The 12,774-nt window shown below is 43.7% G+C and overlaps 1 protein-coding gene across 1 annotated transcript in view; it reads left to right on the top strand.

Annotated features, from left to right (window-relative positions):
* hs3st4 (heparan sulfate (glucosamine) 3-O-sulfotransferase 4) overlaps window positions 1–4,255 on the top strand; it is a 248,189-nt gene extending 243,934 nt beyond the window's left edge. The window contains exon 2 of the mRNA XM_073060892.1: window positions 3,333–4,255. Coding sequence (XP_072916993.1) covers window positions 3,333–3,975 — 643 coding nt within the window. The 3' untranslated portion in view covers window positions 3,976–4,255. The remainder of the gene's footprint in view (window positions 1–3,332) is intronic.
* Window positions 4,256–12,774: the final 8,519 nt, after the last annotated feature.

The raw sequence follows: 12,774 nt of genomic DNA, 5'->3' as shown, positions 1-12,774 counted from the left end.
GGAATACAAGGGAATCCCTTTAAAACAGCGATAAAGAGCAACATCTCTTGCCAGAGGGCTGTGAATGTATGGAATCCATTGCCATTCATGGCTGTGAAGCTAAGTCATTGGATACATAAAAAGGGGATGTTGATAAGTTCTTGTTTAGTAATGGTGTCAAAGGTTATGGGGAGAAAGCAAGATAATGAGGGGAAATAAATCATCCTTGGTTGAATGGTGTAATCTTGATGGGCTGAATAGCTTAATTCTGGTCCAATGTCTCATGGTCTTATGGTTTTAACCAATGCAAACGGACATCTTGCTAGATTTGAACACATGCTAGATTTCGAAGACTCTTCATCGCCGTGGGAAATGAATCTGGGCTGACTGATATTATCCAAACCCTAAGGGCATCCTGTAAGAAACACGACGATGATTTCACCCACTCACAGGATTGTCTAATGTGCTACAACAAACGAGGTCATGGGGCGCCACCTCCAGAGGTGGCAATCCTGCACTTAGCGTATCCACCTCACTTCCAAGCTAAATGCAGGCCGGCTCTCCAGCAAACCCACCCTGCCTGGAGAGTTGTATAAATTGTTAGAAGCCCACAGAGGAGATGAATTATTGATTCTGTTCAAAAAGAGATAAAGAAATTGCTTATCCTTGTAAAAAAAAATTTGCTGGAGCTAATTAAGCTGTGTAAAAGTACCTTGAGAAATTAGTTTAGTAGTCTACTAAATATAGATATTTTAAAATACATGATGCATTGCTGGAGACCCAGCTCTCATACATCCTCTAAATGGCAATCAACACAAATTGAATAAAAACATTGCGGAGCGTTGTAAACATACGATGTTATTGTTTTCACTGCAAAGGTCCATCACAGAATCACACTTTCTGTCATGCTCTGTCTGTTTCCATCTGTCACATACTCTGCACCTGACCCTCTGCTGAGCAGTAGCAGCTTATAGCGCAGGAGGAGGGCCGTCATGGCCAGTCGTAACTTTCTGCTTGTGCCACTATTCTTTTGCTGCTTGTTTCCCTGCCGCCCTCCCTAGTCCTACAGCCTCCTCCATCACAAGCTTACACTTAATCTTTCAACAAGAAGAATTTATTGCACCTAATAAGTAAAAATAATTTGGGATTGGATGCTGCAGTGTGCTGGTCGGCAAAGGGTCTCATTTGCAATACGATTGCAAAACTAACGGAGATGGGAGTAGACTCTCACATGGTGGATTGGATAGTGGACTACTTGACAGATAGACCTCAGTATGTGCGGTTGGGAGACTGTAGGTCTGACACGGTGGTCAGCAGCACAGGAGCGCCGCAGGGAACCGTACTCTCTCCGGTCCTGTTCACCCTGTACACATCAGACTTCCAATATAACTCGGAGTCCTGCCATGTGCAGAAGTTCGCTGATGACACGGCCATAATGGGGTGTGTCAGGAATGGACAGGAGGAGGAGTATAGGAAACTGATACAGGACTTTGTAATATGGTGCAACTCAAACTACCTGCGTCTCAATATCACCAAGACCAAGGAGATGGTGGTGGACTTTAGGAGATCTAGGCCTCATATGGAGCCAGTGATCATTAATGGAGAATGTGTGGAGCAGGTTAAGACCTACAAGTATCTGGGAGTACAATTAGACGAGAAGCTAGACTGGACTGCCAACACAGATGCCTTGTGCAGGAAGGCACAGAGTCGACTGTACTTCCTTAGAAGGTTGGCGTCATTCAATGTCTGTAGTGAGATGCTGAAGATGTTCTATAGGTCAGTTGTGGAGAGCGCCCTCTTCTTTGTGGTGGCGTGTTGGGGAGGAAGCATTAAGAAGAGGGACGCCTCACGTCTTAATAAGCTGGTAAGGAAGGCGGGCTCTGTCGTGGGCAAAGTACTGGAGAGTTTAACATCGGTAGCTGAGCGAAGGGCGCTGAGTAGGCTACGGTCAATTATGGAAAACTCTGAACATCCTCTACATAGCACCATCCAGAGACAGAGAAGCAGTTTCAGCGACAGGTTACTATCGATGCAATGCTCCTCAGACAGGATGAAGAGGTCAATACTCCCCAATGCCATTAGGCTTTACAATTCTACCGCCAGGACTTAAGAACTTTTTAAAAGCTATTATTAATGCTTTTTGAGATAGTGATTTAGATGCATATCATATTTTTTTTACTGAGTTAAGTATTGTATGTAATTAGTTTTGCTACAACAAGTGTATGGGACATTGGAAAAAAGTTGAATTTCCCCATGGGGATGAATAAAGTATCTATCTATCTATCTATCAGTAAAGAGTTTAAGTTCTGTTTGCTCCTGATTGTAAACTCTGTACTTTACCAGCTCATTCACTACGAAGCTGTGGAGAGGGTGCAGAGGAGATTTACCAGGATGTTGCCTGGATTGGAGAACAAGTCATATGAAGCAAGGTTAGCAGAGCTGGGACTTTTCTCTTGGAGTGTAGAAGGATGAGAGGGGACTTGATAGATGTCTACAAGATTATGAGAGGCATAGATAAGGTGGATAGTCAGTACCTGTTTCCCAGGACACCAATAGCAAACACCAGAGGGCATATGTACAAAATTAAGAGAGGGAAGTCTAGGGGAGACATCAAGGGTAAGTTTTTTACACAGAGGGTTGTGAGTGCCTGGAATGACTTGCAAGGGATGGTGGTGGAGGCTAAAACATTAGGGGTATTTAAGAGCCTCTTGGACAGGTGCGTGGATGAAAGAAAAATGGAGTGTTATGGAGTAGTGTGGGTTTAGTATTTTTTTAAGGATTATATGGGTCGGTACGACACGGAGGGCTGAAGGGCCTGTACTGTGCTGTAGTGTTCTATGGTTCTATGGAACATACATAATATCAATGCACACAGAAAATGAAAATCAGCTACTGGAAGCAGAGAACACTGGGAATGGTTAGATCATGTCTGTGGAAAGAGAAATGTGTTACTGTTTCAGTTCAGAGGTATTAACTCAACTCCTCCCTCTGTAGGTGCTGCCTGAACTGCTATAGACAATGCTACCCAGAGTTAGGATGCACTGGTATTACCCCTCTGGGTTACTGACACTCCCCCTGAGCAATTCTGATTGGTTCACTCAGTTTCTGATGCATTCATTTACTGCTTTAGCTACTGTACTAGTAATTAGCTTGAGGAAAGAGATTTGGGTTATTCCAGGTCTATTGCCAGGGAGCCTATAAAGGGCCAAGCCTGTAACTGATATAGTGATATTGGCTGTGCTTTAAAAATGGCCATAATAGTCTATGGAACTATTCTTAATGTCTGTGGCTGGTGGATGGGGAGATAAACTAATAGAATTTGTTCTGAAGTGTCCGTTCTTTTTTGCCTTTAGGAGTTTGATGCCGAAGACACTGGACGGTCAGCTCACCATGGAGAAAACACCCAGTTACTTTGTCACCAGAGAAGCACCAAAACGAATCTTCTCCATGGCGAAGGGCACCAAGCTGGTGGTGGTGGTACGGAACCCAGTGACCAGAGCCATTTCGGATTACACCCAGACACTGTCCAAGAAACCTGAGATTCCAACCTTTGAGGTTCTGGCCTTCAAGAACAGGACCCTGGGCCTGATCGATGCCTCTTGGAGTGCCATCCGCATTGGGATCTATGCCTTACACCTGGAGAACTGGCTCCAGTTTTTTCCCCTCTCCCAGATCCATTTCGTCAGCGGGGAGAGGCTCATCATTGACCCGGCTGGAGAGATGGGAAAAGTTCAGGACTTCTTGGGCCTCAAGAGGATTGTCACAGACAAACATTTTTACTTCAACAAAACCAAGGGATTTCCGTGCCTGAAGAAACCTGAAGACAGCAGCCTGCCAAGATGCCTCGGGAAATCCAAGGGGAGAACTCATCCAAAAATAGATCCTGATGTAATCCATAGACTGCGAAAGTTTTACAGACCTTTCAACGTCATGTTCCATCAGATTACAGGAGAAGAATTTGATTGGGAAAAGGATGAAAATCAAGAAATTATTTGAGCATGTCAACACCCAGAAGTTCAATAGAAGAGTATAGAAACTGGTTTCTTATTGAAGAAAGATATAGAACTAATAGGGCCATACTGATCGTCCTTCAAAATATAGAATGTTAATAAGATTGTAATTAATAAAAAAAGAGGAATGATTTTTCAGCTATATTACAGATTACCAAAGGTGTTATGCTTATGAATTGTGGTTATTTTAGAGATGATTTTCATGTCGAGGTCAGCTTAATTTGCTGTTCTTTTCTCACAGTTTCCTTCGTCCACATCAGATTGGTTGATAAAATCTCCTGAGGAAGCTCCAATCTGTCTTTATTGTGTCTCCTTCAGGACATTGCATCTTTGGATGATTTACTTTGCTAATGCAAGGACTAATGTTTCGCCACAGATGTCACAGAAAAAGAAAGCAAGGACAGGGGAGAGTTTTTTGATGATCGCAGTGACAGATGGAAATGTCAAGTGCAGTACGAGTTCGATTCTAGCTGCAAATATCCAACAGTTGCAGGCAGGTAGAAGGGGGGAGTTAGATTCAGGGTCAAGCTAATTTCAAGATGTCACGTTGAGCTCTACCAGGCCAGGTAGAATGGTGGACAGTCAGACCTATGTACTTCCTCACTTTTACTATTTAATTCCTCCAGCGTCTGTGCACCAGTCACAATACTGCCCGGGTGATGGGCATGACGTAGTCCGTTGTAAATTTGGTCAGTGACATTGGTTGTGTTCCTCTATAGCTGAGAAAGTCCCTTAGTAAACCACATTTCAGTGCAAACACAGGGTGATACTTTTTATAATGTTCCGCACCTTCAGTGTGCAAGGGCTTAATATTATCATCCATTTGCTAATTTTTGCGAGAAAGATCAGGCTTGAAATATAAAAGCATAGAAAACAGGTGCAGGAGAAGACTTCTCAGCACTTCAAGCCCACTCTGGTACAAGGCAACACACACAAAATGCTGGAGGAACTCAGCAGGTCAAGCAGCATCTATGGAAATAAATAAACAGTCAATGTTTTGGGCTGAGACCTTTCATCAGGACTGGAAAGGAAGAGGGTAAAGCCAGAACAAGGTGGTGGGGGGAAGGGGAAGAGTACAAGCTGGAGGGTGATAGATGAGACCAGTGGAGGGGAAGGAGGGTGAGTCGCTTATTTTCTTCCTTTCTTTGGTCCAAACTGGATCTCCCGAGTCCCTTTTCCTCCCTTCCCACCACCATCTCCCTGAGTTGTTCCTGTTTATTCCCCTATCTCCAGTCCCATTTTCTGCCTCCCATCCTGTCCATCCTGCTTTCCAAATTCTCCTTCTCATTCGTGGTGAATGTACAGCCATACCTCTTAAAGATAAGGGGTCTTCTTGCATTCTGCGAATCAACCTTTAGCCCAGCATTTTTGCACCTGTTTGCATCATCGGTATTTTGAGATAAACTGGTCTGAAGATTTCCAGCAACTGTAAAGTTTTTATTTCTGCTGTTAGTCTCAGAACCTCCAGACTGAGAAGACGAAAGGAAACAAAGTGGATGCCCCCTTGATCAGTGAATCTGAGCTGAGAGAGGCTCTGTTGGTCAGGTCCGACCACGGATATTACGTCCTAGCAGCTCCAGATACACAAGCCTGATATGGTGAACAAGCTTCCCCTCTCCATACATCCGATGAACCCAGATGAACAGCAGAGGCCAGTACAATTTGGTACCAGCTGCTTTGCAAGAGTTGCCAGTCAGTTGTTGAACTCAACATAGGACTGTCTTAGGGACTCCAGCTTCAGAGTTTTCCCTCAGGGTTTACTCCCGAAGTCTTCTCCATGAGTGGGTATAGCCGCAAGTCAGAAGAGGTTTGAGATCAGAGTTTTCCTTCTCCTAGATGAGCTGCCAACCATGGCTGACGAGCTCCATCTGTTCAAAGCGACTGGTTTTAAGGCGACAGAAACCCACCTTTGCCCCTTAAGATTCCTTAAGATTGTTATAGCTGGGGGTGTTAATGGGGACAAGCTCCCATTACCTATTAGCTCCCAATGGCGGGCACTCAAATAGCTTCTGACAACCAAGCCCAGCTCCCAGCCCTCATGTGTGGCTAAGCTGCTAAACCCACCGGAACTGTTTCTACTGCTAGGAATCTGACCTGAATCTGGTGTAAGCGGTAATTGGTTTCTTGTCTCATGCACCACGATGCAGTGAAAAGCTTTTGTGTGCCTTCCAGATGGATCGTTCTGTACAGAAGTACAAACAAAGAAACCAGAACGCAGAGTATTGTGTTACACTTACAGAGAGTGCGATGCAACTGACTAATAAAGTACAAGCACCACGATAAAGGGGGATTGAGAGATCTTTAGCATAAAGACCCAGGAGGTCCGTTCAATAGCCTGATAACATGTGGATTGAAGCTGTTCCTGAACCTGTGCTCCTGATTTTGTACCTTCTGCCAGATGGGAGCCAGGAGTAGAAAGAGTGACGGAGATTGGAGGGATCTTTGATTACGATAAACTGCTTTTCTGGGGCAGCTGAAAGTTTAAACTGAGGGAATGCTGATTTGCCTGCCAGACTGTGTTCTTATTAACTGCTTATCATGCCGTTGGTGTTCAGGGCATCAGTGAAGGTTCTCCATCTCTGGTGGTGCTCAGGGCTTCCTTCATCTTGTTAGTAGCTTCCTCGTGGTTTCCACTGTCAGTGAAGCAAGTCCTCAGTGGAGACTCAGGGATACCATTGCACTCACAGTTTTGTTTTACCAGGGGTTTGTTAGGCCTGAGCTGAACACCTCTCTTAGTCTGGCCTCTACCCTTTGATCTGTTTAACATGGGTGACCCTACCAAGAGCCAAAGCGTAAAGCCCTGAATCCAACCAACATAGCTCTCCAGGTCATTAAGGCATGCAAGCCTCCAACCACGGCAAGGTTGTGTGGTTTCCTGCAGCCATGCGCAGATCAGTTGCCATATTATGATGCAATGCATATGGAAATGATGTTTCATATGGTTCCTTAGGAGATATTTCTGTAAGTCAATAAGGCCATGGTCGAGCCCACATGATGCAGCTTGAGAGCTTTGTTAATACAGGTACCATTGCAGAAGGTTTTTATGGAGAGACAGAGAGGTTACAGGGATCTGCCCTTTGCTTGGAGTTTGTGTATTCTCTCTGCTGTCATATGGATTTCTAATGGGTGCTCTAGTTTCCTTTCACTTCCTACAGATGCACTCATGGGATTGACTGGCTGCCCTGTGTTGCCTGTGGATGCAGATCAATAGCAAACCAACCAAAGGGGAGTGTTGGGACGTGTGAGAGAGAATGAGGCACAGGGCAGTAAGGAAATAGGGAAAAGGATTGATGGCAGGACTGATGGGATCTGGATGGAGCTGGTATCAGTCTAATGGACCAAGTGGCCACATTCTGTGTCATTTTTACAAGGTTTATCTAGGGCAGCGTTGGCAGGTTAGATGATGGCATCAAGATGATGAGCGTGGGTGTGGATCCCATGAACGCGGGGGGGATCTACCTGTGGATAATGTTGGGAAAGGATGTGAAAGTGAGGACAGGGAGATGAATCGGGATGAAGAGCAATGGACTGGGAAGAGAAGCCATTTCTGAAGTTGTGCTTACACAACTGAGGGTGAAGCTATTCATGTGAGTCTGTGTGAAAGGGAAGAATTCACAGTGACTCCTCCACCTCTAGTGTAAGGAAAAGGATAGGTTCGGCTGCTGCCTTCTCAGATCACGGTCATCCCATTTCTTGATATTCATTTGTCCAGTGTAGAATGGAAAAATACTAGTAAATAGGACTGTCCTATACTGAAGTAACACCTTCAGAAAGTCCTCTCTCAGAGCTCAGATCCCTCTGTAAGACTGTTTTCTTTTACTCATTATCTCCTGATACAAGAGTCTCTCAGAAGACAGGCTGGAGGTAATTGAGAATAATTCTTTATGTGATTCTAATTTCCCTCTGGTAATTGCTTCCATTGTCTGGCATGAGCTGCTGATTTGTCCACCTCTGCCATCGATTGAAGTGTGTACATTAATTGAAGGCCTGTGAATGAGCTTTCTTGTATTTATATGAGGTGAGCGATTGATCCTGAAGTATGTCTACCTTTTACAATCATGCTATGCTTCAGTGACTACTCTTCTTGATCTAATGCAGTCAAAAATAAGTTTTGTTTGCACTCTTGATCTATAAGGCAATTTAAACCACGGAAATATCCTAAGCGTGCATACCCTCTGCTGCAGCTTTGCTGCATCTTGCCAAGTTTTAGAGTCAGGACCTTCAGCCCAAAGAGTCCATGCTGATCAAAATTTCCATCCAAACTATGTGTCTGTACTTGGCCAATATCCTTCTGAACCTTGGTCTTTTAAATGTTGTTTATGTACCCAGCTCAATCACTTCCCCTGGCACCTCATTTCACATATGTACCTCCTTCTATGTGAAAAAATTGCCCCTCAGATTCTTATCAAATTTCTCCCCTTTAACCTTAGATCTACAGTGGGGCTTGGAAGTTTGTGAACTCTGTAGAATTTTCTCTATTTCTACATAATATGACTTAAAATATGATCAGATCTTCACGTAAGCCCTAAAACTAGATAAAGAGAACCCAAGTAAATAATAACACAAAAAACATTATATTTGTTCATTTATTTATTGAGAAAAAAAGATCCAATATTACATGTATTTGTTGGGAAAAGTATATGAACCTCTGGGGTAATGTCTTCCACAAAAGCTATTTGGAGTCAGGTGTTCCAATCAATGAGATGAGATTGGAGGTGTGGGTTGTAGAGGTGCCCTGCCCTATAAAAAAGGACACACAAAGTCAGGTGACTGACAGAGTCTGCTCTTCTGAAGAAAGATCTGTTAATGTGCACCATGCCTTGATCAAAACAACTTTCAGAGGACCTTAGGAGAATTGTAGAGATGCATGAAGCTGGAAGGGCGACAAAAGCATTTCTAAAGACCTGAGTGTTCATCAGTCCACAGTAAGAGCAATTGTCTACAAATGGGGGGGATCTCAGTACTGTTGCTGCTCTCCCTAGGAGTGGGCATCCTGCAACGATCACACCAAGAGCACAATGTGCAATGCTGAAGAAGGTGACAGAGAACCCAAGGGTAACTGCAAGAAGCCTGCAGAGATCTGTAGAACTTGCTAAAGTTTCTGTTCATGTGTCCACTATAAGAAAAGCACTGAACAAGAATGGTGTTCATGGAAGGGCACCACGGAGGAAACCATCGCTCTCCAGAAAAAAACTTTGCTGCGCATCTCAAGTTTGTAAAAGATCACCTGGATGTTCTACAATGCTTCTGGGACAGTCTGTGAACAAAAGAAACAGAAGTTTATATTTTTGGCAGAAACGTGCATTGCTATGTTTGGAAGGAAAAGGGCACTGCAAACCAACACCAAAGCTTCACCCCAACCATGAAGCACGGTGGAAAGAGCGTCACAGCTTGGGGCTGCTTTGCTGCCTCAGAGCCTGGACAACTTGCAATTGTTGAGGGAACAGTGAATTCAAAATTATATCAAAGCATTTTACAGGAGAATGTCAGCGTAGCAGTCCATCACCTGAAGCTTAATGGAAGTTGGATAATGCAACAAGACAATGATCTGAACCACATGAGTAAGTCAACAACAGAATGGTTTAAAAAGAAGAAAATTTGTGTTTTGGGTTGGCTGAGTCAAAGTCCTGACCTTAATCCTATAGAAATGTTGTGGAAGGACCTGAAGCAAGCAGTTCATGCAAGGGAGCCCACCAACATACCAGAGCTGAAGCAGTTTTGTAAGGAGGAATGACCTAAAATTCCTCCAAGCTGATGTACAGAAATGTTGGGTTGAAGTTATTGACATACAAGGGGGTCACACCAGTTACTAAAAGCCAAGGCTCACATACTTTTCCAAACAAATACATGTAATATTGGATAATTTTTATCAATAAATAAACAAGTATAATTTTTTTGTTATTTATTTAATTGGTTCTCTTTATCTAGTTTTAGGACTTGCATGTAGATCTGATCACATTTTAGGTCATATTTATGCAGAAATAGAGAAAATTCTACAGGGTTCACAAACTTTCTAGCACCACTGCACATCCTGTAGTTCTTGATTCCCCAAACTGGGAAGGATTCTGCATGTATTCACCCTCTCTACCCCTCAAGATTTTACACATCTTCCACCAGGTGATCCAAGCATGATCCCTACCCATTGGAAGAACAAAGGCAGAGGTCGTAGCAAAACCTCCACCTATGCATTTCCTGTTATGAACTATGTGTTGCTCGGTAGGCTGTTAACGTCTTAAGAAGTCTATCAGATTTATACCTGTGAGGAAATCAAATGTGATTCCTTCAAACGCTCTTCACAGGCTACCTCTAGAACAAGGGTTCCCGACAAGGGTTAATGGTAGGGGTCCATGGCATAAAAAAGATTGGAAACCCCTGCTCTCTAAAACTTTCTTTCAACATTACTGCTATCCAGAGAACAGTTATATGATTGACATGATGCTTAAAAGTAATTTCTGATTTTTACAATGGGTATTACATCCAATACACTACTCGGCTTTATTTTTGTACGTTAAAGATTTCTAAACTAATTTTAGATCTTTACAAAGTTATCAAACTCAGTTTCCAGTCTCACCACAATCTTTGCTGGAGTTGAACTTCTGTTGATAGCCTGACCTGGATCAACTGTATCAAAGATTTTAGTGAAATTAAGAAATATGTGTAGCAGCTGATGGTTTGGCTAAATGGACCCCATCACCTCCACTGGGGCATAGGCTGCTGAGAGCGGCTAACCAAAGTCTTCCTCTTGGGCTAGTCTTTCAAGATGTCCCTTTGTACAGCCCATCTTTCGAATGCATCCTTCCTCTCATAGAGTTAAGGTCTTTGGAGCTTCTGCTAACATTTCTGTAGCACTATGTTTTTACAAGATAGTGTTGCTAGCCCCATGCCCAACCCTCCTCCTTTTGAATGGACTTGGCACTGTCCATGGTAGAGACTGTCCGATGGAGTTGTCTCTTTCCCATTTCCAATAAAGTGTCTTCAACTGAAACATTGACCCTGTTTCTCTCTCCACAGATACTACCTGATCTGCAGAAGATTTGTAATTGTAATTGTCACTGTCAGATCGATTTCACTTTTGAAATTACGGTAGCATGGAGGTTGGCGTAACATTATTACAGCTCGGGGCCAGGGTTCAATACCGACATCTCCTGTAAGGATCTACCGGTATATATCCTCCCTGTGGAATGTGTGGGTTTTCTCTGGGTGCACCAGTTCCCTTCCAAAGTCCAAAGACATACTGGTTAGTAAGTCAATTTGTTATTGTAGTATGTCCCGTGATTAGGCCAGGGTCTAAATTAGGGGTTGCTGGGTGACGTGGCACGCCATGGTGAGCCGGATGGACCTATCCCACACTGTACCTCTAAATGAAAAAAAATGAAATACTCAACCAATCATTCAGCATCAGGACATTCCACTAAGTTTTAAGTTCCTGGAAATGGATTAATAATTATGTACCTCACACCCAGGTGGAAACTTCTACATGTAAATTGTTTCTGACAAATTACACTGAGATCTGGACATGGTTAAAGGTGTAGACCATGTGCCCCAGCATCAGCTCCTGCCTATGTGCACCACAGTTTAAAGGGAGTTATTCTTTCCAGTCTGGGGTAATGCCGTAATGATTCAGAGCCTAAATGAAAAGCATTCAGTTGCTGCACTCCCTCTCATCGACAATGAAACTCACCTTCTGTCTCTTTCATTCTCAATCTCTCAGTGCATCTGTCACACTTGCTCTGCATTTCTGAGTCCAGTTTTATCTCTCGTTTCTCCCTCACAGGCACTCTCAGCTCAAGCTCATAGCTAAAGGTCGGCATTTCAAAGCTCCTTAGTGTATCGAGGCAAGATGGCACGCTTTGAACAGAGATGCGCAGTGATCAAAAGTAGCTGGTGGAAGGGCAAACAGCTCAGCCACGTGTGAAATATCTCATACGGTGAGCGTACAGTCCAGAGAGAAATTGATTGGCGGGATTATGCCCTGCAGTGCAGCATGTCGGAATGGGCAGAGGCTGGAATGTGATCCAGCAAGTTCTCAGGGTGACTGACTATTTGCCTGACTGGGCTAAGGAGCTTTCCAGTACAGAATAACACAAGAGTGTTGGGGAAGAGGTCTGAGACAGACCAACAGGTGCATGGATCACTCATTTCTCGAACCATCCAAAAGACTGATGCATTAGTGGCCATTTATTCAAATTCCTTCATTTGTTAATGAACTGGAAATTCATCTTCTTCCAAAACAATTCATTAATGAATGAATAAGCTGAACTGCCTTTTAAGGCACAACCTTTAACAGCATTGATATGTTGCAGTTATATAAAACTTTGGTTAGGTTGTAGGTGGAGTACTGTGTGCAATTCTGGTCAGTGCATTACGAGAAGCATGTGGAAGATCTGGGAAGGGTACAGAAGAGGTTTGGCAGGATGCTGTCTGCAATACAGGATATAAACTGTAAAGAGGATTTGGACTAACTTGGGTTGCTCTCTCTGGAGAGCTGGATACTGAGAGGAAGCATGCTCATGTTTATAAAATTATGAGAGGCATGCAGGAGATGGGGTAAACAGTCAGCTTCTTTCTTGCAGTGTGGACATTGCCAGTAGACATACGCTTAAGACCATAAGACATAGGAGCAGGAATAGGCCACTTGGCCCATCTGGTCTGCTCCACCATTTCATCATGGCTGAACCATTTCACTCTCAGCCCCAATCTGCTGCCTTCTCCCCGTCATCTTTCAGGCCATGACTAGTCAAGAACCAATCAACCTCTGCCTTAAAAACACCCAAAGACCTGGCCT

This window comes from Hemitrygon akajei, chromosome 11, assembly GCF_048418815.1.
Source record: "Hemitrygon akajei chromosome 11, sHemAka1.3, whole genome shotgun sequence".
Taxonomy (NCBI): Eukaryota; Metazoa; Chordata; class Chondrichthyes; order Myliobatiformes; family Dasyatidae; genus Hemitrygon; species Hemitrygon akajei.
This window is presented reverse-complemented; position numbering and strand designations above follow the sequence as displayed.